The 24,715-nt window shown below is 41.7% G+C and overlaps 1 protein-coding gene across 1 annotated transcript in view; it reads left to right on the top strand.

The window, feature by feature from the left end:
- The window catches only part of SVOPL (SVOP like), an 83,499-nt gene extending 59,975 nt beyond the window's left edge, over positions 1 to 23,524 (top strand). The window contains exons 14-15 of the mRNA XM_031013195.2: positions 21,289 to 21,402; positions 23,189 to 23,524. Coding sequence (XP_030869055.2) covers positions 21,289 to 21,402; positions 23,189 to 23,200 — 126 coding nt within the window. The 3' untranslated portion in view covers positions 23,201 to 23,524. The remainder of the gene's footprint in view (positions 1 to 21,288; positions 21,403 to 23,188) is intronic.
- The last annotated feature ends 1,191 nt before the right edge of the window (positions 23,525 to 24,715 follow it).

Raw genomic sequence — 24,715 nt, 5'->3', positions numbered from 1 at the left:
CTCTCTCACGTGCGTGCACGCGTGCTCTCATTCTCTCTCGCTCTTGCATGCTCTCTCTCTCTCTGTCTCGCTCTGTCACCCAGGCTGGAGTGCAGTGGTATGATCTTGGTTCACTGCAACCTCCGCCTCCTGGGTTCAAGCAATTCCCCTGTCTTAGCCTTCCGAACAGCTGGAATTACAGGCACCCACCACCGCTCTTGGCTGATTTTTTGTATTTTTAGTAGAGACGGGGTTTCGCGATGTTGGCCAGGCTGGTCTCAAACTCCTGACCTCAGGTGATCGGCCCGCCTCGGCCTCCCAAAGTGCTGGGATTACAGGTGTGAGCCACCGTGCCCGGCCTGCTACCCTCCTTTCTAAAGTGGAGATAAAGAATAGCACCTACTACAGAGTTTTGCTCTAAGGATGAAATGAGATGAATAAATGTAAAGCAATTAACCCAATGTTTGACATACAGTAAGCACTCGGTAAATGTGAGCTAATATGATCATGATGATCAATAACGGTCAAGGTGAAACGCTATTCCAATGGATACTTCTCAATAATTTAACTTTGGAAAGTATTGTTGTATCAATTTCTGTGCAATCGAGATGCTCTGCTTTCCTTAACAGGTTTAGATTGGGGAGGTTTCAAATCTAGGAAGCTTTGTGCCAGCTCCTAGGATATTTGCCTCGGTTTAGGGTGGTGTGAGCTGCTCCAAGTAGACAGTAGGGTTTGGTGTCACTTTCATGAGCTAATTAGTCACTTCCCTGAAAGGTAGTTCTCAAACTTTAGTGCTTCTCAGAATTACTAGGGTAACTTGATAACAGATCCTTGGATTCCACTCACAGATGCCGATTGTGTAGATGGGATCAGTTACCTACTTTCCTCCCCACCTCCACCTTAAAGATAAGGTCTCACTGTGTCACCCAGGCTGGAGTACAGTGGCATGATCAGGGCTCACTACAGCCTCAACTTCCTGGGCTCAAGTAATCCTCCCACCTCAGCCCCACAAGTAGCTGGGACTACAGGCATGTGCCACCATGCCTGGCTAATTTTTTTGAATTTTAGTAGAGATGAGGTCTCATTGTGTTGCTCAGCCTGGCCTTCCAAGATCCTCCCACCTTGGCCTTTCAAAGTGCTGGGATTACAGGTGTGAGCCACTGAGCCTGGCCTCAGTTACTTATATTTTTAAGTATCCCCAGCAAATCTGATGCAGCTGATGGCGGGCCACCCTCTGGGGAGGCACAGCTATCAATAGGGAGGACTGGGAGATGAGTTCTTCCTTTCTTCCTTTCACTTAATTCTTCCTCTTGTTCTTCCACTTTCTCTTTTTCCTTCTTCTTGCTCCTCCTTCTTATTTTTTTGCCTAAAACATGCTGTTAAACCAGTTAAACTAAAAATTTTAATCAGTAATATGTTTACACATCCTAATGACTATAAGCTTAATACAAAGGTCTCTTTTAAAATGAATGTTTCAGGCTGGGCGCAGTAACTCACACCTGTAATCCTAGCACTTTGGGAGGCCAAGGTGGGCAGATCACATGAGGCCAGGAGTTAGAGACCAGCCTGGCCAACACGGTGAAACCTCATCTCTACTGAAAATATAAGAATTAGGCCGGGCGTGGTGGGGGGGTGCCTGTAATCCCAGATAGTTGGGAGGCTGAGGCATAAGAATCGCTTGAACCTGGGAGATGGAGGTTGCACTGAGCCAAGATTGTGCCACTGCACTGCAGCCTGGATGACAAAGCGAGACTCTGTCTCAGAATGAATGAATGAATGAATGAATGAATGAATGAATGAATGAATAAATAAATAAATAAATAAATTGAATGTTCCAGCCAGGCATGATGGCATGCACCTATAGTCCCAGCTACTCAGGAGGGTGAGGTGTGAGACTTGGTTGAGCCTGGGAGTTCGAGGCTGTGATGAGCTATGTTTGCACCACTGCACTCTAGCCTGGACAACAGAGTAAGACTCTGTCATAAATAAATTAATTAATAATAATTCACCCACTGAAAAACTTTAAATAAGAACATTTTAAGATATTTAGTTGTTAGAAACTAATGATAGTAAAAAATAATAGTAGTTATGAGTATGTAGTCCAAGAAAACAATAAAGGAAAATTTTGCAACAAAAGTATTAAAGATTCAGGGCCGGGTGTGGTGGCTCATGCCTGTAATCCCAGCACTTTGAGCGGCTGAGGCAGTTGGATTACCTGAGGTCAGGAGTTCGAGACCAGCCTGCCCAACATGGAGAAACCCCATCTCTACCAAAAATATAAAATTAGCCGGGTTTGGTGATGCGCGCCTGTAATCCCAGCTACTCGGGAGGCTGAGGCAGGAGAATTGCTTGAACCTGGGAGGCGGAGGTTGCGGTGAGTCAAGATCGCGCCATTGCACTCCAGCCTGGTCAACAAGAGCAAAACTCCATCTCAAAAAATATATATATATTAAAGATTCACTGAAATACAGAAGGGACCAGGGCAAGGCCTCTGCCAATAGGTCAGGGGCTACCTCCCCACTTATTCTGGGAAACTTCAAGAAATCAGTCACTTTAGCCCTAGCCAGGTGTCTTAGTTCAGGCTGCTATAGCATGTACCACAGACTGGGTGGCTTATAAAAACAGAAACATATTTCTCATAGTTCTGGAGGCTTGAAGTTCAAGATTGGGCACCCATATGTTTGGGTTCTAGTGAGGGCTCTCTTCTTGGCTTGGAGACAGCTACCTTTTTGTGTCCTCACATCCAGAAAGAGGGGAAAGAGTTTTTTCTGGTCTTTTATTTTTATTTTATTTAAAAATTTTTTTCGTTTCTTAAACTGGGTGGTACAACTGTGATCTTTTTTTTCCTCCCCCAGACGGAGTCTCACTCTGTCGCCCAGGCTGGAGTGCAGTGGCGTGATGTCGGCTCACTGCAACCTCTGCCTCCCAAGTTCAAACAGTTCTCCTGCCTCAGCCTTCCGAGTAGCTGAGACTATAGGTGCCTGCCACCATGCCTAGCTAATTTTTGTATTTTTAGTAGAGATGGGATTTTACCATGTTGGCCAGGCTGGTCTCAAATTTTTTGTTTGTTTGTTTTGGAGATGGAGTCTCGCTCTGTCACCCAGGCTGGATGGAGTGCAGTGGCACGATCTTGGCTCACTGCAAGCTCCGCCTCCTGGATTCACACCATTCTCCTGCCTTAGCCTCCCGAGTACCTGGGACTACAGGGGCCCGTCACCATGCCCGGCTAATTTTTTGGTATTTTTTGTAGAGACCAGGTTTCACTGTGTTAGCCAGGATGGTCTCGATCTCCTGACTTCGTGATCTGCCCACCTCGGCCTCCCAAAGTGCTGGGATTACAGGCGTGAGCCATCGTGCCCAGCCTTGTGATCTCTTTTTTTAAGGACACTAATTCCATTCATGAGTGCTCCACCGTCATGACCTGATCATCTCCAAAGGCCCCACATCCAACTGTGATACCATCATATTGAGAATTCCACCTATGAATTTTGGAGGGACAAAAGCACCCAGTCCATAACACCAGGCATTCCTTGGTTCAGTGATGTGTGAACTGCTGGAACCTACTATGGACGTTAAAGTCCTTTCAGCATATCCGTGGCTTTGGGATTTACCCTAGGCTTGCAGCACAGGCCCTTACAGCCTCGTGGTGTGCAGCTGTGATTTGGGTAATGCAACCAAGACCTCTCCCTGTGGCCAGACTTCACATCGTGTTCTCATCAAATGAGATGGTCGGTCCAGCATCCAAAAAAAGCATTGAAAAGCATTTAAAATCTCTATAAAATCTCCTCAAAGAGATGTCAGTGGAAAAACCCATTTGTGACTCGAGCAAAACTTTTAAACAGCCTCTTTGCCTGACTCACTTCCGTTGTCGTCAGTCGCATAGCTGTCATCCCCAAATCTCCAGCCTCGTCCCTTCAACCTTATCACCCCTTTGAAGTTCAAATGCCAGCCGGGCGTGGTGGCCCACACCTGTAATCCTAACACTTTGGGAGGCTGAGGTGGGTGGATCATTTGAGGTCAGGAGTTCAAGACCAGCCTGGCCAATAGGGTGAAACCCCATCTCTACTAAAAATACAAAAATTAGCCAGGTATGGTGGCACACGTCTGCAATCCCAGCTACTCAGGAGGCTGAGGCGGGAGAATCACTTGAACCCAGGAGGCGGAGGTTGCAGTGAGCTGAGATCGCGCCATTGCACTCCAGCCTGGGCAACAGAGTGACACTCTGTCTCAGAAAAATAAAGTTGAAATGCTGCCAAAATTCAGCGGAACTAGCCTCATACAAACTCCGATATATTTGCTTGTCTTCTCTGCTTTTTCTAGCTGAAATCATTCAGCCTTTCAGGTTTCAAAAGAGAGCAAAGTAGACAAACAGAGACTCTGTTAGGAGGAAGGAGAATTCCTTAATTCAGGGTCCTATTTTGGTGACCATTCAATAAGTTCTTTCTGGAGTAATTCTCTACAAGTTTTAGAGGACTTCTTATGTAGTTTGGCAGTTAGAGCACCAAAAGAGACTCAATTAGCTGCAGTCTATTTGTTAGCATAGAATCAAGAATTATTTTATCCCAACTGAACGTTCAAAACATTTATTGAACTTGTCCTCTGTGCCTGCCATTGTTCTAGTTCTATTTATTTGCAGTAATCAATAAGCCAGATGAGGTGCCAGTGGTGTGCTGGAGCTGGCCTGGACTCGATTTTGAAAGCCGATGGTGAAATTTTCAGGAAAAATCGCAAACTGGTTAATGTCACATTGTTTGAAATTAGTCATGGTGCTAGTGTGTACACTGTGGAAATTGACAAATGATGTAAGTCAGGGCCTTGGGTTTTTTGAGAACCTGTTGTTGAACATTTGACAGCACACCACCACAAGGTTCCTGCCCTCAAGAGACTTACATTCAAGTTGGGTACTTTATCAATATGCAATTAATGTAAAATAATTCCAGATTGTGATTAGTGCTTTGGAGGTACTATGGTAATGAGTAAAAGGGGTGACAGGCTTTTTTAGGTAGTCCTCTCTGGGAAGGTGATATTGAAGTTGAGATCTGAAGTATGAGAAGTTGAATGTTGTGTAAAGGGAAACAGCATTTCAAGTAGAATGACTGCTGGTTTGAGGGCCTCGAGGTGGGACAGACATCAGTGTGTTCCAGGAATAGGAAATAGCCATGGTGAGCCAAATGGAGAGAAGTGCAGGGGCAGAATGTGCCTTCCAGGCATATTAAGGACTTTAGATTTTTACCTTAGGAGCAGTGGGGAAAACTTTAAGGGTTTTAAGCAGGTGAGGGATATGATCAGTTTTGTTTTTTAAAAAGATCACTCTGGCCTGTCACAGTGGCTCATGCCTGTAATCCCAGCACTTTGGGAGGCCGAGGCGGGTGGATCACCTGAAGTCAGGAGTTCGAGACCAGCCTGGCCAACATGGTGAAACCCCATTTCTACTAAAAATACAAAAATTAGCCAGGCGTGGTGGCACGCGTCTGTAGTCCCAGCTAGTTGGGAGGCTGAGGCAGGAGAATCACTGGAACCCTGGGGACGGAGGTGGCAGTGAGCCAGGATTGTGCCGCTGCACTCCAGCCTGGCTGACAGAGTGAGACTCTGTCTCAAAAAAATAAAAACATAATAAAAAGATAACTCTGGTTGCTTGCAGAGAGTAAATTGGAGGAGGGAAAGGGTAGAGCAAGCTTATAAGACAACTCTCAGTTCACATTGCCATGTATTATTGCCATGAAAGAGGAGATTTCAGAATTCTGGAAAACCCTTTCTATTATAGTATAAAGATATAGGAAAAGATGGTAAACCTGACTGCATAAAAAATTTACATTTCTGGCCAGGCGCGGTGGCTCATGCCTGTAATCCCAGCACTTTGGGAGGCCGAGGCTGATTGATCATCTGAGGTCAGGAGTTCGAGACCAGCCTGGCCAACATGGTGAAAACCAGTTTCTACTAAAAATACAATATTAGCTGGGCATGGTGGCAGGCACCTGTAATCCCAGCTACTCAGGAGGCTGAGGCAGAAGAATCCCTTAGAACCTGGGAGGCGGAGGTGCAGTGAGCTAAGATCACGCCACTATACTCCAGCCTGGGCGATAGAGCGAGACTTTCTCTCTCTCACCAAAAAAAAAAAAAAAAAAAAAAAAAAATTAAGTCTGGCTTGGATAAGGATGAAAGATAAAGTCTTATCTTTCAAGGGTCACAAAAAAAAACCCTAATTTAATGGTTATAGCTGGAAGATGATCTTTTTGTCCTATATAAATGCCTGATGTTCTCTTGAAGCATGGGGAAAAAAAATCAGCTCGTAAGATGACAGAGAACTTCACAAGTTAATGGGAATCAAATTACATCCATTTAATTTTTTCAGAAGTGATTTCCAATAAGCCGTGAACTTATTGAGAAACTGCATGTTGTCAAAGATCAACAGAGCTGGGCACTAGTTAAAGGGGTGAGGATTGGTTTGGTTTTTTTGTTTTGTTTTGTTTTGTTTTGTTTTCGGGTTGGGGGTTTTTGAGACAGAGTCTTGCTCTGTGGCCTAGGCTGGAGTGCAATGGTGCGATCTCAGCCCACTACAACCTCTGCCTCCTGGGTTCAAGCAATTCTCATGCCTCAGCGTCCCGAGTAGCTAGGACTACAGGCACACACCACCATGCCCCGCTAATTTTTTTATTTTTAGTAGAGACGAGGTTTTGCCATGTTGGCGAGGCTGTTCTAAAACTCCTAACCTCAAGTGATCTGTCCACCTTGGCTTCCGAAAAGTGCTGGGATTACAGGCGTGAGCCACTGCGCCCGGCCAAGGTTTTAATCAGTAATAACTATTGCAAAAGAGAAGAGTCCACGGTGAACTGAACTCAGCCTCCATTTGTACAGAAGTGACTGGGTGTTTCAAAGGGAGAGTGGCAGCGGTCTTAGGAGGGTGGCAGGGGCTTGAGCACAGTCAGTGAAGTGAAACATTACAAATACCTGTAGGTGGGTGTCAGTCTGTGTAAATCCCACCTGGATTTGCTAAGTGGCGCTCTTTAAAGTTAGGCTCTGTCAAGGCTGGGAACCTGGGGCCCTATCTTCAGATGTCAGCTAGAACAAATAGATTCTTGGGCAGCCTTGAGTTTTCTCAGGGAGGCCTTTCAAGGGTGGCTGGAGCCTCATAAGGGTGTGTCCTTGAGCTCTTAGAAACTACGTTTGTGTTTAAGTGTCAGGGCAAGGTCAAGGCCTAGTGGAGAAGAGGGCTCATAGGAGCTGGGCTAGGGTTCGGTCAAGGAGAGGATCTTAGCCTCTAATTTATAAATATGTTTGTGTGTGCTGTATTTTGAGTGATTTAAGAGTTTTCCCAAGGGCAATTTTGACCACGTGATTTTTTTTCTTCCATCCTGAAAACACAAAAACCTACAAAGTAGAATTGAAACTTTACTAATATCTCACCATTTAATGATAACAAAGATAAACATTTTAATGAGGCTTTTAAAATATATTTTTCTATGTGTGTGTGTATAAATATGCATATACATTGTTAGTGATGTAGGCGCAAATAAAAAAAAAAAGAGTATAAATTTCACCCAAATATCATAGTACTTTTTATAGCCTGCTCTTTTACTCTCTCTCTCTTTTTCTTTTTTTATGTATGGACAGAGGAGAGGGAGGGGAGAAAGAAAAGAAAAGGAAGGAAGGAAAGGAAAAGGAAGAAAAAGATCTTTTGTTCATATGTTGTAGACATTTTTCATGTCCATAAATATAAAAAATAAGCATTAAGCTGAAAAATATTTCATTGTATGTATATCCCAGAAGTTACTTTTCAGTTAGTTCTGTATTATTGAACATCTCAACTATTTCAGAAAGATTTTAATATAAACCACAATAATAAGGCTAGACATAATGGCTGATATCTGTAATCCCAGCATTTTGGGAGGCCAAGGCAGGCGGATCATGTGCGGTCAGGAGTTAGAAACCAGCCTGGCCAACATGGCAAAACCCCTTCTCTACTAAACAAAAATTATCTGAGTGTGGTGGCGGGCGCCTTTAATCCCAGCTACTCTGGAGGCTGAAGCAGGAGAATCGATTGAAACTGGGAGCTGGAGGTTGCAGTGAGCTGAGATCACGCCACTGCATTCCATCCTGGGCAGCAGAACGAGACTCTATCCCTCTCCCCACCCCCACCGCCACCCCCCACCCCCCATAAAAAACAGTAATGAGCATCCTTGTGCTTGCTTTTGTTTTTTGTTTTGTTTTGTTTTGTTTTAAGATAGGGTCTCACTCTGTTGCCCAGGCTGACAGGCAGTGGTGCGATCACAGCTTATTGCCACCTCAACTTCCTGGGCTCACATGATCCTCCTATCTCAGTCTCCTGAGTAGCTGGGACTGCAGGTGCTCACCACCACACCCTGCTATTTTTTTTTTTTTTTTTTTGTAGAGGTGGTGTCTTGCCATGTTGCCCAGGTTGGAGGCTGGGCTTGAACTCCTGGGCTCAAGCAATCCTCCCACTTTGGCTCCTAAAGTGCTGGGGTTACAGGCGTGAGCCATCGGGCCCAGCTGTGCTTACATTTTTATCCAATTGTGCAATTATCTCCTTAGGGTGAATCCCTAGAAATTGGATTGGTAGGTGAAGGGGTCTGCTTGCTTTCATTTTGGTACATTGTGCTCAAGTCCTCTTGGGCGAGCTTGTACCAGTGCCTGAGAGCCTTGTTGCTTCACATATCTGCCACAGATGTTAGTCTTTCATCTTTGCCAATCTCACTGGCAATAAATGATACCTCTTTATTATTGTAATTAGTGTTTCTTTTATTAGGAATGGTACTGAATGTTCTTATTCATATTTTAATTGGGTAATTTATCTTTTTTAGCTTGCCCACTCAGGTACTTGCCCATTTTTCAATTCAGTCTTTAAAGCATGGATCTGTAAGAGCCTCTCATAAATATGTGTGTATATGTATGTGTGGGTGGGTGGGTTTGTCTATAAAGGATTTTTAGCAGTTTTTCTGACATATTACAAATATTCCGCATTTGGCAATTACGTTGCAGAGATTTGTTATTTGTCTTTCATTCTTGTTTGTGTTCTCCTTTTTCTGTGCAGGGTTCATAGACACTCAAATGTATCAGTATTTCTCTGTATATTTCTTGAGTCTGCAACTAGGATTATAAAAAACACACACCTCTTTTCTTCCAGGCCTTCTATGGCATTTTCTTTTTTGAGAGGGCAAGGGGGGAGTGTACACTTTTGATTGAAGTATAACATACACGTGAAAGTGCCCACATCGTACGTGTCCAACTTACTCACATTTCACAAAGTGAATGCAACCCAGATTCTGACCCAGATATCCCTGCTGTGCCCTCTTCCAGGCCATGGGCGTCTGTTGAGGCGTGAGGTCCAATGCCGGAAACAGCTGTACAATTTCCCCCAGTGGCAAGCTGGCTGTCTCAACACGATGTATTGAAAATCCATTTTTTACTCATAGGTTAGGAATGTCTGTTTGCTTATGTTCCCGCAATTGGCCTATTTCTAGCTCGCTATTTTAGTCCATTGATCTGTCTGCTTTTGTCACTGACATGTTCTTTTTATTACTCTAATGAGATTTATAGCACGTTTTTTAAACTGGCTGTTCCAAACCCACTTCATTGCTCTTTTTCAGAATCACTTAGTAGCATTCCGCCCAAATCCTATTAACATTTTAATTGTTAATGTGTTCAATGTAACAGCTAATAGAGGAAAAATTGACTTTTTTTCTTATAGCGTTGTCTATGTATCTAAGAACAAGGTTTGTCTCTTTCTTTGTTCAATCTTTCCTCCTATGGCCCTTGCTGGGATTTTATTGTTTTCTTCAAATAGATCCTATGTGTCTTGCTATGTTTATTCCTAGGCATCTTATGGCATTTTGTTGTTATTAGGAATGGATTATTTTCTTTCATTATAACTTCTATTTTAACATTCCAAGTAGTTATCTATATTTAGAAGGCTATTGATTTTTTTAATATTGATTTTTAAACAACCAGCTTACTGAATGCATTCCTAATACTTTCTCATTTGAGTCTCTTGAGTTTTTCAGGTTTATAGTTGTAGCCGTTCTGCGATTTCTGTCTATCCCTTGATGCTGAATGCTTCTAATCAGCATTTAATATGCTTCAGGTTCCACAGCTTCCAAGCTGTAAAATCAACCTTGTTCACTACTGCTTTTCTCCTCTTTCCAGCTAACCTCCTTAAAAGAGTTCTCTTCCTGCTTCATTTCCCGCCTTCCACTCATTCCGTCGCCTCCTCCAAGCTGGCTGCAGCCATCTCTACTCCACCAAAATCATTCTTGGTAAGGTCTCCAGTGACCTCTGTGTCTCTAGGTTCAAAGGTCGTTTTAACCCCTCATCTCACCTGACCTTTGACCTGCGTCAAGGACTGCTGGCCGTGCTCTCCCTCCGGCATCCCGTGTTCCCTTCTGGTGGCTCCATCACTTGCACTCTGTGGGTTTCCTCCGACCTCTGTGGCCGCTGCTTCCCCATCTCTTTGTGACTTGTCTTCCTCTACTCTTTCTTTGGTTGTGGATTTCTTATTGCTCAATATTAGATCCTTATAGTTTCTTATTTCACTCTCCATTGAGATGGTATCATCCATTTGATGACTTTAGTTACCAGTGACTTCCTCATGAATCCCAAACTTCTATCTCTAGACGAGGCCTTGCTTCTCACTCCAGATTCATCCACCTGATTATCTCCCCGGCATTTTCACCTGGATGTCTCAAAAGCATCTTAAATCTAGCATGTTTGAAATTAAACTCCTGACATCTCTCCCCAGACCCGTCTGGCCTCCCTGCTGTGAGCTCTTATGGCACCTTGAGCTTTTCCTTCATATCACTTATTGTGTTGAGAGAGGAGAATGAAAAAAAAAAAAAAACAGTTAAGCAGACAGGGCAAGTCCTCCATAGAATTCTTTTTTTTTTTGTTTAGTTTTCTCGAGACAGAGTCTAGCTCTGTCACCCAGGCTGGAGTGCAATGGTACGATCCCAGCACACTGCAACCTCTGCCTCCTGGGTTCAAGCAATTCTCCTGCCTCAGCCTCCAGAGTAGCTGGGATAACAGGCATGCACCACCACGCCCGGCTCATTTTTGTATTTTTAGTAAAGATGGGGTTTCACCATGTTGGCCAGGCTGGTCTTGAACTCCTGACCTCAGGTGACCCGCCTGCCTCCGCCTCCCAAAGTGCTGAGATTACAGGTGACAGCCACTGTGCCTGGCCTGTAGAATTCTTTTAAACAGAGGAACAGCCTAAAAAATCAAGCTGTAGCTGCACAGAGAAGGGAGCAAGGCCCAATGTGGAGATGCCTTTGTTCTTTGTGTAATGAGCGGGCTCCTTGGGAAAAAATTTCCTCCCCTTTCAGACATGTCCACAGTGGGCTCTGTGGGAACTTGCATAGAAGGGAGGCTTGCCTGAGACATGCCCACAGCTGCACAGATAAGGGCAGTTACACAAGTAACTACACAGATAAGGGAAGTTACACAGGTAGGGAAGTTTCTTATAAAAGCTTTTGTATTCAACTGAAAAATGGCAACCCTCTTCTGGGTCCCCTCTCCACAGTGGAGAGCTTTCCTCTTCCGCTTAATAACTTTCTCTCCAACCTCACCATTGGTGTCCACATTCCTTAATTTTCTTGGTCGTGAGACAAGAACTCCAGGTAATACCTCAGACAACAAGACTGCAACAATATTGTAATTGCCCATTTCTTTTCCAGGCTATTTAAAATCAATCTCTTCCGATAGACTTTACTCGCCATGAGGACCAGGACATGTGCATAGTTGGCTAATTTTTGTGTTCCCGGCTCCTACCGTAGTAACTCTTACTTGAGTGACCTGGTGCTCAAAACATTTTGTGAATGATTTCTAACTGGCTATTTTTTTTTTTAATAGAAAAAAACAATTTTTAAAAAAATTTATTTGTATTCAACTATTTTACTGAAATATGAATTTGAGTCCTTGGAGAAACAGATGCCAACATGGAATTGCACATGCAAGAGGTTGATTGGAAAACACCCGAAGGCTGCTGGAGTGGGGAGGGAGAGCCCTGGGACCGCAATGCTGGGTGGCCAGCAAGGACTCCCTCTCAGCCAGAGCCTTTGCCTCAGCTGGTGAACTATTGAGATTTATTTGACAGTATTTGTCATTTTTGAATCAATTCTCATAAATGGATGGTGACTGGGGCTGTTTGTGGTTATGTGTTTTATCTTGTTAGTTTCCAGAATGACTGTCATTCTATTTTTTTTTTTTTTTTTTTTGCCCAGGCTAGAGTGCAGTGGTATGATCTTGGGTCACTGCAACTTCTGCCTTCCAGGTTCAAGCAATTCTCCTTCCTCAGCCTCCCAAGTAGCTGGGATTATAGGTGCCTGCCACCATGCTCAGCTAATTTTTGTATTTTTAGTAGAGACTGGGTTTTGCTGTGTTGGCCAGGCTGATCTCAAGCTCCTGACCTTGGGTGATCCATCCGCCTCGGCCTCCCAAAGTGCTAGGATTACAGGCGTGAGCCACCGCGCCCGGCCTTCATTCTAGTCTTATTAAAAAGACATGGGAAAATTTTCTTTTCTCTCTAGACTCTGTTCCTTGGAGATTTGAAAGAGCTACCTGTGAAAGAGGGAGTCCTGGCACTTTTGAGGATATGGTTCTTTGGTCATTCTCTGTTTCTTCTCTGGTTGTTTCTCTTAGTTTTATCTTTTTTTTTTTTTTAAATAAATGTCAGGAAACATTTTTATTGAATCCTTCATTCAAATTTATTAGCATTGAACTGTGGGGAGAATTCTCTTGTGGTTCTTTTCCTTTCCTCTACATTAGCGATTATTTTCTCTTTCACATTTTTTTCTCTTTTTTAGAGCTGGGGGCTCATTGTGTTGCCCAGGCTGGTCTTGAACTCCTGGCTTCAGGTGATCCTCCCATCTCAGCCTCCCAAAGTGCTGGGATTATAGTTATGCACCACTACACCCAACCTTCTTTCACATTCTTAATGCCATGATTTTTTACTTTAATTTCTAACTAGGTTTATTTTTTCATAAAATAAAATATTTCATGCATCAATTTATCAACCCCATTTGTTTCTATTTTCCAGTGTATTCATTTCAGCTTTTGTTTTTATTTCCATTGCACTAATTTCTTAGGTTTATTAATGTTAACTTCTTGAATTGGAAGAATAGTTCATTGTTTTCATTATTTCTTGTATTAACTTGTTTTTTTTTTTTTTTGAGATAAAATTTCGCTCTGTTGCCCAGGTTGGAGTGTATTGGCACAATTTCGGCTCACTGCAACCTCTGCCTCCCAGGTTCAAGAGACTCTCCTGCCTCAGCCTCCCAAGTAGCTGGGATTTACAGGTGCCCGCCACCACACCTGGCTAACTTTTTTTGTGTTTTTAGTAGAGACGGGGTTTTGGCATGTTAGCCAGGCTGGTCTTGAACTTCTGACCTCAGATGATCCTCCCGCCTCGGCCTCCCAATGTGCTGGGATTACAGGCATAAGCTACCATGCCCAGCCCACTATATTAACATATTTTATATTAACAAGATTTACAGTTATTTACATTGTTTTCTTAATATAAAAATATGCTTGTTGTAAAGCTTCATAGAAGTATGTAACTGAATATCATCAAAATTAAGGCTGTTGACCAGGCATGGTGGCTTACACCTGTACTCCCAGTGCTTTAGGAGGTCAAAGTGGGAGGATTGCTTCATCCTGGGAGTCTGAGACCAGCCTGAGCAACACAGTGGGGCCCCATGTCTACAAAAAATAAAAAAACTAGCTGGGTGTGGTGGCATATGTCTGTAGTCCCAGCTACTTGAGAGGCTGAGCTGAGAGGATCACTTGAGCCCAGGAGGTCGACGCTGCAGTGAGTCGTGACCACACCACTGCACTCAGCTTGGGCACCAGAGTGAGATGCTGTCTCAGTGAAAAAAAAAAAAAAACGAATAAAGAAATTAAGGTTTTTGAGACAGAAATAATTTTATAAAGGTTTATCGAAAGCCAAATGTGATGACCACAAAGTTGGGAGTGTTCTGGAGTCTGTCACAAGGAGAAAGGTTTTTATAGGAAAGTTTAAAATAAGAGAAGGAGGTCTTTCATGTCAGAGTTTTCCTCTTTTCGTTGGAGGGTGTAATACAGAGGTCACATTCATTAGCTGCAGATTACAACATACAGGCTACAAAGGTCTATGTGCAAGATAGTAAAATTTCATGCTTCATCTAATCTATTTTTTAGACAAAGTTTCAGTCTGTCGCCCAGGCTGAAGTGCAGTGGTGCAATCTCCGCTCACTGCAACCTCCGCCTCCTGAGTTCAAGCAATTCTTGTGCCTCAGCCTTCTGAGTAGCTGGGACCCCAGGTGCATGCCCAGCTAATTTTTTATTAGTAGAGAAGGGGTTTCACCGTGTTGGCCAGGCTGGTCTCAAACTCCTGGCCTGAATTGATCCACCTGCCTCAGCCTTCCAAAGTGCTGGGATTACAGGCATGAGCCACCGCACCCGGCCTGCTTTAGCTGATCTTAAAATACATCCACACCCTATTCAGTGTCAGCAGGTTATACATTGATCAGTACATCAACAATGTGAGGAATTTACCATAAGATTCTTTACTTGCAGACAGAATGTCACCATCAAATCACAAGACCTCCCCAAAATGGATTAATTTGGAAGCCTGCTTGTTTCTAAAGTAAACTGTCAAATGTGACCTGTAAGTTATAAGGGAAAATTATCTGTAATTTATTACCAGAGATAAACACTGTAGTTCTTCCAGATGCTTTCATATACATATATTTTGTCTCTCTGGGCATGTCTGTGTGTGTTCCAGTCACATTTGTATATATGTGGATGTGTATGTATATATAGATGTGTGTTTTATATACATGTTATATGTATTATATACAGATGCATGTGTATCTGTAGATAGAGTTACTTCCATGAATATCTGTATATCTATCTAGATATATCTGTGTTATGGTGACCTGCAGAGGCAGATGGATAACCCCCTTTCCAAAGTTTGGTTCACTTGTTGAGACTGATGATGACACGCACACACACCAAGAGGGCATAAAAAGGTTTCTTACCTTACTTTACAAAATTGAGGTCCTGGGAGAGCAGGACAGACCTCTCAAGCAGGTCAGAAATGGCCTGAGAGCAAGGGAAGGGGACTGTGGTTAGGGGTGGAAATGGGGTGAGGGTGCCTATGCAAGGGCAGGGGCTTTTGTGGTTTAAGCCTCCTGCTGGCACCAAAGGAAGGAGCACTCAGGCTTTCTCATAAGCTTGTCCAGATGTGGAACACAAAAGGAAGGGGGAGGAGTGAGGCTTAAAGGCCATCAGCAAATGTCGGAAGGAGTCAGACACCTCTTTACAGTATATAGCTACATCTGTGTGAATATATATGTAGACATGTCTGTGTATAAACACACACGTCTACATATATATATATACATACATATATATAGCAACTGCCTTTTCTCACTAATAATCTTATGTCAGTACATGTAGATTACCCTCATTCTTTTTTGTAGGTGCATAGATTTCTGTGGCATGCATGTGCCATAATTAGATAGCCGTCACCTTGTCAATGAATACATCGTTTCCATTTTATTTTTTTCTGCTATTTACAAGCAATGGGAAACTGAACATTATGCACAACACGCATTTGTCCACATGTGAGTATTTTTTTCAAGAGATGGGATCTTGCTTTGTTGCCCAGGCTGCAGAGGCTATTCACAGGAGTGATCATGGCTCACTGTAGCCTCAAACTTTGGGCTCAAGTGATCCTCCCACCTCAGCCTTCAAATATTTGGGACTATAAGCATGCACCACCATGCCCAGCTTATGTGCAACTATTTTAATCATTTAACATACAGTTATTGAGCCCTTTTATGTTCCACACACTTTAAAATAGTCAAGGTCTGATTCTTTGAAGTTACATACTAGTGGAGAACGGACAAGGGATGAACAGTCAGTTAATACATCAGATAATGATTAATGCTATGAAAACATAAAACAGGCAAAGGAGCTAGTGATGAGGTGGTTAGAGCTTCTACAATAGGGCAGAGACACGTGGGAAGTAAGGCAGGGACTCAGGAGCATGTTGGAGGGAAAAGCAGAATTCTGTAGAAAAAGTCTATTGAATAATTTCTAGGTCCAAAGAGTGTACATTTAAAAGTGGATGACCAATCTTATCAAATTATGTTTTATATTTTTTAAAAGTATGCACTTCTCAGTATAATAATTTATTAGAAACATTCTTTTTTTCTCCCCTACATCTTCCCATTTCCCTCTACCCCTAGTAATCACCGTTTTATTCTATGTATCTGATTTTTTTTTTCTTTTTTAGATTCCACATATAAGAGAGAGCATGCAGTATTTGTCTTTTTGTGCCTGGCTTCTTATTAGTTTTTAGCATAATGTCCTCTAGGCTCATTCATGTTGTTGCAAATGGCATTTCCTTCTTTTCCAAGGCCGACTCTTCTTTCATTGTATGTATATATCACACTTTATTCATCTGTTGGTGGACACTTGAGTTGTTTCCATATTTTGGCTGCTGTGAATAATGTTGCAATGAGCATTTGTGGTAGGAGTGCAGATATCTTTACAAGGTGGTGATTTTCTTTTCTTTCTTTTTTTTTTTTTTTTTTTTTTGAGATGGAATCTTGCTCTGTCGCCCAGGCTAGAGTGCGGTGGCACGATCTCGGCTCACTGCAAGCTCCGCCTCCCGAATTCACGCTATTCTCCTGCCTCAGCCTCCTGAGTAGCTGGGACTACAGGTGCCCGCCATCACGCCCGGCTAATTTTTTGTATTTTTAGTAGAGACAGGGTTTCACCATGTTAGCCAGGGTGGTCTCGATCTCCTGACCTTGTGATCCACCTACCTCGGCCTCCCAAAGTGCTGGGATTACAGGCGTGAGCCACCGCGCCCGGCCTATTTTCTTAGGGTGTGTATCCAGCAGAGGGATTGCTGAATCGTCTGGTAGTACTACTTGTAACTTCCTTAGGAATATCCACAGGATTTTCCATAGTGGCTTTACCACTGACAGTCAGTTTCCTTTCTCTACATTCTCGCCAAAGCTTATCTCGTGTTTGTGATAGACATGTGAGGTGATATATCTTACTGTGGTTTTGATTTTCATTTTCCTGATGATCAGCGAGGTTGAGCACATTTTCATATACCTCTTGGCCATTTGTATGGCTTCTTTGGAGAAATGTCTATTCAGGTCTATAAACACATTGTTAAACAAGCGTCCGTTTCTTTTCATCATCACCAAAAGGGATAGCATTTTTTTTTCTTTTGAGACACTGTCTCGCTCTGTCACCGAGACTGGAATGCAATGGCACAATCATGGCTCATTGCAGCTTCAAACTCCTGGGCTCCAGCGATCCTTCCACCTCAGCCTTCTGAGTAGCTGGGAGTACAGGCGTGTGCTGCTGTGTCTGACTAATTTTTTTATTATTTGTAGAGACAGGGTCTCCCTCTGTTGCCCAGGATGGTCATGAACTCCTGGGCTCTAGCTAGAGATCCTCCCAGCTCAGCTGCCCAAAGCTCTACAGTTACAGATGTGAGCCACTGTGCCTGGCCAGGGATAGCAAGTTTTTAAACCTTTTTCAATCTGGTGATTATATCTTGTCTTAATTTGCACTTTGTTCATTATTAATCAACTTGAGCAGCTTTCATTTACTATCTTCATATTTTATTAAATTTTTAATGTAATTTGCAATTTTTCTACAGGCTATTAGCCGTGTATCATCATACTACAGATGTTTTTACATTGTTTCTAATTTGGTTTTACTATCAAGTTTTTTGGCAAACAAAATATTAAATTTGTATGTAGTCAGTTTACCAATTATTTTCACTTAAGGTGTTTGTTTTCTGTCAGGCTTAAATGGCCTTCATCACTTGTTCATATTTCTGCAAATATTTATAAAAATGAAAGTTCAGAGGCTTTCAGTGTTTCATGTAACTTTAAATTAATCTTTTTTCCTTTTTTTTTTTTTTTTTTTGAGACGGAGTCTCGCTCCATTGTCCAGGCTGGAGTGCAGTGGCGTGACCTCAGCTCACTGCAACCTCTGCCTCCTGGGTTCAAGCAATTCTCCTGTCTCAGCCTCCCGAGTAGTTTGGACCACAGGTGTGCACCACCACGCCCAGCTAATTTTTCTACTTTTAGTAGAGACGGGGTTTCACCTTGTTGGTCAGGCTGGTCTTGAACTCCTGACCTCAGGTGATCCACCCGCCTTGGCCTCCCAAAGTGCTGGGATTACAGGCATGAGCCACCACGCCTGGCAAATTGATTTTTTCATAATTTATTTATACATAGGCCTGAAGTAAGGATCTAGCTCTAAAAAGCAACAAAACAATGAAAAAGCAACAAAACAATGCCTAGCTGGCTGTTCCTAGGCCGTCAATCATCCTTGTGTGTCACCCCTCAAATGATTAAACATTTCCCTGTTATAATAAACCAAATGTCCATAGATACTTGGATCTATTTTGTGACTCATTGCTTTACTGATCTCTTTATTCCAGCACCAACGCTACACTGCTAATGATTGCAACTTTAATTCCTCCTAGGCAAATAACCTCTCTGACTCTCTATACCCCCACGTTTTCAGAAGTTGCCTAATTTTTTTTATGTGTTAATTCTTTCAAATTAACTTTACTACATAAAGAATCCAGTTTATTTTAAAAGTTTGTTGTAATTTGTCTTTTGACATTTCTGTATCTCTTGTTTTTTTGTTTTTTTTTTGAGATGGATCTCGCTATGTTGCCCAGGTTGGAGTACAATTATAGGGACTATTCTCAGGTGCAATTATAGAACACTGCAGCCTCTAACCCCTGGCCTTAAGTGATCCTCCTGCCTTAACCTCCCAAGTATCTGGGACTACAGGTGCATGCTACTCTGCCCAGCCAACTTAACTTTAGAATTAGTTTTTTCTCAAAATCCTGCTGGGATTGTAATTTGTATTAGAATTACAGATTGTTTTGGTGAAGATTATATTTTTACAAGATTGTATTTGCCTGAGAACTGAAGTAGATTTTTTAGTGTACTTAGTAGAGTTATAATTTTCTTATACATTTCTTGTTTATTCCTAAGTATTCTATTTTTGTTCCTATTAGCTGTGTCCTATAAATTTAACATGTTGTGTTTTCATTCCATTCCATGTATTTTTAATTTTTCTTGAGACTTCTTTAGTGCATGGATTACATAGAAGTGTTTGGATATTTTGCTGTTACCTGTTCTTAGCTTGACATCCTTTTAGGACTAGAACACATTCTATGATTTCAATTCTTTCAAATCTCTTGAGGATCCTTTTAGGGCCCTGGATATGGTTTATCTTGGTGAACGTTAAGTGGGCACCTGAGCAGAAGATGTATTCTGTTATTGGGTGGCCTGTCCTACAAGTGTCAGTTAGATCCCATTGCTTGATGGTGTCATAAAATTCTATGCTGATTTGCTGTCTAATAGTTCTATCAGTTGTTGAGGTAGGAGTATTAAAGTCTCCAACTATTTGTGGATGTCTATTTTTCCTTTTATTTCTAACAGTTTTGCTGAATGTATTTTGAAGCTCTTTTATTTGATGTATAACCTTCAGTATAGCTACGTCTTCTTGGTGGATTGACCCTTGTGTCATCATGTAATGTCTCTCTATTCCTGGTCTGGGCTGCTTTTTAGAAGAAGAGATTAACAACAGATCTCTTTCCTTTTGATATAGTAAATCTGGAGTGGTCTCCAAAAATCTGCATTTTAACAAATTTCCAAGATGATTTTTATAATCAGGTATTACTCAGAGTTCTTGCTTACAAACAATAGAAGCTGACTTTAGTAAACTTAGGTAGAATTTATTGGAAAAATACCCAGTAACATCTACTGGATTGTGGAGTCTTGTTACGAAGCTTCAGGGAAGGCAAAAAGCCTAGGCAGTTACTCTCCCTGACCCTGGCTGCTGGAATACAGTTAGGTGGCCCAAACAAACTCAACCCATCCGGGTCTCACACCACCCAGGACTTTAAATGTGGTGTAAAGGATGTAAAACGGGGACAGTTTAGGATTCATTCTGGTGGTGGCGAGAATTTTGGTGACCAGTAATAGAAGTAGCAATAATGACAGAATCTAGACACATGCCTAATTATGGCATGATCTGATCTTAGTTTAGACTGCCTGGCCTTTTGGTTTCTATCCCTTTTCTGAGCTTGCTTCCAAGATTTCCAGCAGTAACACACACACACACACACACACACACACACACACATATGCAGACGTTATACAAACTCCTGTTTGGGGAAAATTGTAATTATTTTGGGAGACAAAATCAGCATAGTACCTGTCACTTGCTAGGTCAATTGCAAAATAATTAGTGAGATCAATGTTGTGGGTTCTGTTTGCACGGTGAGTGGAAGTATTTAGTGTTTTGGAAGGCAGCAGCCCTGAAACACAGGAGGTACGCTCCCAAATTGTGTATCATAAGGGAAGCTAAGTGGTGGTGGTAACACTAGGCTGTGTGTCAGGATCTGTTTGTGACTTTGGACAAGTAATTACTGAGACTAGTCACTTAGTCTAGGCTCATCTGTAAAGGGAAGAAATTATATTCAGCCAGATAGTTTCTAGGTCTTTCTAAATTATAATACATTATTCTGTGATTCTAGAGAGCTTTGCTGTTGGTTAACCACTTCATACTTTACTGTCGTTGTGAGATTAATGGAGAACTATCAAGAACACAGACCAAGAGAAACTGAAGTATGAGATGGAGTATCTGAATTACCGGTATCTGCGTGAAAAGATCCAGGCCCAAGCATGTGTACAGTTGGACAGAAACCCAGTTACTGTGGAAAAATTGACACCAAAGAGTTTTGGTGTCACACAACTCCGTAACCGGAGACAAGACACATTAGCAATCCTTTCAGAGATTCTGAGATAACACCTCTTCCAAAAAAAACTTTCGCCTGTTTCATGCTGTCAGGACTGAAGAGATAATGGATATTTGGCAGAGAGAGGATATAGCATGAAGTGAGAGTTAGAAGTTAAGCAAGCTGAAATGGTATGAGAAAGGGGGTGGGGAAACGGGCAGATCCCCCATCTTTTCCATATATCAAAACTTGGCTCTGGAGATGCCTGACAGATGGGTGCCAAGAGAGGTCTTACCTGGCCAATGCGTGTTAATACCAGTTCCTGTTCTTGGACTAATCACACAAAATGACTACACCAGATTGGCTCAGATAAATCAATTTGTCAGGAAGGTACAACCTGTAGAATGGCTGCAAAGGACCATCTTAGTGAAGTGAATCCGTATTTTCTCTTTCACATAAAGAACAGTTTAGAGGTAACTGGAGCATAATAAATTGAGTAATTCTCTTGTGACTTGCAGGTTCTTATGAGTGCATCAATACTGGGGGCCCTGTGTCTCTTCTCATCTGTCTGTGTTGTATGCGCCATTTCTGCATTTACTCTCCCAATCGAAACCAAAGGACGGGCCCTCCAGGTGAGTGATGCAGGGAACTCTGAAGTCTTTTCAACTACCACTTTTGCCCAGAGCAAATGAACTTGGTATATGGGCATCATTGTAGTTAAAATAACTAATAATTCATATCAAATTTCTTTCTGTAAAGTTGTAGTTTGAATAACAAGGACTTTGTTTTTCTAGTGACAGTTGTAGAGGCCTGAGGATTCTATCCTTCCCACTTTTCTTTCTTTTTTTTTTTTTTAAGACAGAGTCTGACTCTGTTGCCCAGGCTGGAGTGCAGTGGTGTGATCTTGGCTCACTGCAACCTCCACCTCCTGGGTTTAAGTGCTTCTCCTGCCTCAGCCTCCCAAGTAGCTGGGACTACATGCACGTGCCACCATGCCTGGCTAATTTTTTGTATTTTTGGTAGAGACGAGGTTTCACCATGTTGGCCAGGCTGGTCTCGAACTCCTGACCTCAAATGATCCACCTGTCTTGGCCTCCTAAAGTGCTGGAATTACAGGTGTGAGCCACCGTGCCCGGCCTAGTTTGCCTATCTTTAAGGCTAGTTTATTTTTAATGTAACAATGCATTTTAATCAGATTAGGTGATCTATTATGTAATTGTGAATTTAGGGCTTTGTTTAGGTTCCTTACTTGGAAAGGTGATCCAGTCATTGAGTGCTTAAAGCCAGAGACTTACATGATTCATGTGCTTCCTTTTAATTATAAGCAAAAGGATTATCAGATCCTTTATACAAATGAGGAAACTAAGACACAAGTCGAGCAACTTGTATAAAGGAGCACACTAATATTGTAGTGAGGCTAGAATTTAAACCAGACTGTAACACTAAGGGATAGGAATTTAGCGTCACTTCATTTTGCAAATAATGATACATATAAATGGAAACCTGACTCACCATCTAGAATCTCCTCTTCAAGTCATATCCACCTAGAAGACTTTTCCTCTTCTGTTGACTGGGACTTGGTTTTAGCACTATGGGGAAATGGTTCTGCATGATTGTTTATAGCCTTTTAAACAAACAAGTAGGTTCAATATATACAATTGTCTGGGCTAACTGGCTACATGTCTTTGGGAAAAATCTTAAAATACACACCCACACCCACTCCCCCTACTTCAGTGTTGTGAGTGGTTACCATATGAAACCACCTGACTGACACCAATACAGCTTCTAGAAATGTTTATAAGAACATGCCAAAAATCGTAACTTCCTTCCAACAACACATACAGACAGCATCCTAATAATTTGGATTAACCAACCTGGTCAATAGTTTTAAAGTGGTGTTGATTCTGTGTTACAACTACTCTAAGAAACTCTGATTCGACGAGTCTGGTAAACTAAAAATCTAAAACACTATCTAGAAGGAGAACATTGGCCAGGTACAGTGGCTCACGTCTGTAATCCTAGCACTTTGGGAGGCTGAGGCAGGTGGATCACCTGAGGTTAGGAGTTTGAGACCAGCATGGCCAACGTGGTGAAACCCTGTCTCTAAAAAAAAATTATATATATACACAGACACACACGTGTATATATATGTATGTATGTATATATGTATACATATAAATGTATATATAATGTATGTATATATATAAAACGTGAATTTTTCTAAATGACATCTGCATTATATTAGAATTAAAAAGTTAGCATTGTATCTTCAGATACACAAAGGCAAATGCTAGGATTTTCCCTCCTAATAATTTTTTATTAAAGAATCTTCTATTACTAAAATATCAGATAGCTCAGTAGGAATGGACAAGACTTTAAAAAAGTCTATTACTGATCTATTAAATAACTTTCTTCCAGCAAATTAAATGAAGACCTGCAAAGCTATGTCTACCAGATGAGAAAAATGAATTCTATCTTCAGAACTGCGGTGCATTTTTTTAAAACTTGGTTTTACTTCTGTATGCTACTTGGTAATTAGTGAAGTGATTTTTTTTTTAAAGGCATATATGGGAATGGGGTAGGTAACTGTACATTGATCTCTTCCTTGAGGGACAATATATAAAGTACTTTTATAAAATATAATTTAAGCTTTCAAAGGGGTGTGAGAGGGAGATGGTGGGGGGAAGATGGCTTTTCTTCGTTGAAATCAAGTCTGTAAACCTTTATATGAATAAATACTAAATTTTAAACTTACATTTGATATTCTCCCATGAGGTTTGTAGCTAAACTTGGACTGAAATTTTGTAGCTAAGGCAAGAACCTGGGATGACATCATTTTCAAAACAACTAGAATAGCCATCAAGTTCAAATTCAAATTTGCCTATGTAACTTACAGCCTCCATAGTTTGATGAAAATTGCTTATTCATAAAATGCTTAAATTAGAATGAGTATTACACATAATCACCAAGAAGCAGGGAATAAACCAATTTTCCCCCTTACATTCCCTATCTCTAATTTTATTTTTTTATAGGGGGAATCTTTGATTCTCATGATAAAGATGAAAGAATGCAGCAAGCTTTCCACCATCATGTAATTACAGGCCTGCCGTATTTTATTGTGCTTCCATATATTGCACTGTTACAAACAGCATGTGCTCACTTTGTCTCTGTGTTATATTTTGGTAATCTGTTATGGAGATTGGTGACCTTTGACATTACTATTGCAATTGTTTTGAGAGTGCCACTAACCACACTCATGTAAGAAGGCAAACTTAATACATGTGTGTTCTGACTGCTCTGCCTACTGGATGATTCCCCTTCTCTCTCCTTTTCCTTAGGCCTTCCTATCCCCTGAGACTCAGTAATATTGAAATTAGGCCAAATAACCCTACAATAGCCTGTAAATATTCAAGTGAAAGGAAGACTCGCACATTTCTCATTTTAAATCAAAAGCTAGAAATGATTAAGCTTAGTGAGGAGGGTATGTTGAAAGTTACAGGGTCAAAGCTAGGCCTGTTATGCCAAACAGCCAAGTTGTGAATGCACAGGCAGAGTTCTTGAAGGGACTACTTTAGTAAAATGCACGGATGATAAGAAGGCACAACAGCCTTATTGCTAATGTGGAGAAAGTTTGGTCTGGATAGATCAAACTATCCACAACATTCCCTTAAGCCAAAACCTAATCTAGAGCAAGACCCTACCTCTCTGTGAAGGCAAGTGCAAGGTGAAGCAGCAAGTGCTAATGGAGACACTACAGCAAGTTATACAGATTTAGCTAAAATCACTGATGGTAGTTACACTAAACAGATTTTCATGTCGATAAAATCGCCTTCTATTGGAAGAAGATGCCAACTAGGACTTTATAGTTACAAGTCAATGCTTGGTTTCAAAGAATAGGCTGACTCTCTTGTTAGGGACTAATGCAGCTGGTGAAGCCAATGCTCA

Source organism: Gorilla gorilla, chromosome 6 (genome assembly GCF_029281585.2).
Source record: "Gorilla gorilla gorilla isolate KB3781 chromosome 6, NHGRI_mGorGor1-v2.1_pri, whole genome shotgun sequence".
NCBI lineage: Eukaryota > Metazoa > Chordata > Mammalia > Primates > Hominidae > Gorilla > Gorilla gorilla.
Note: the sequence above shows the minus strand (reverse complement) of the source record. Positions and strands in the feature narration are given on the sequence as shown.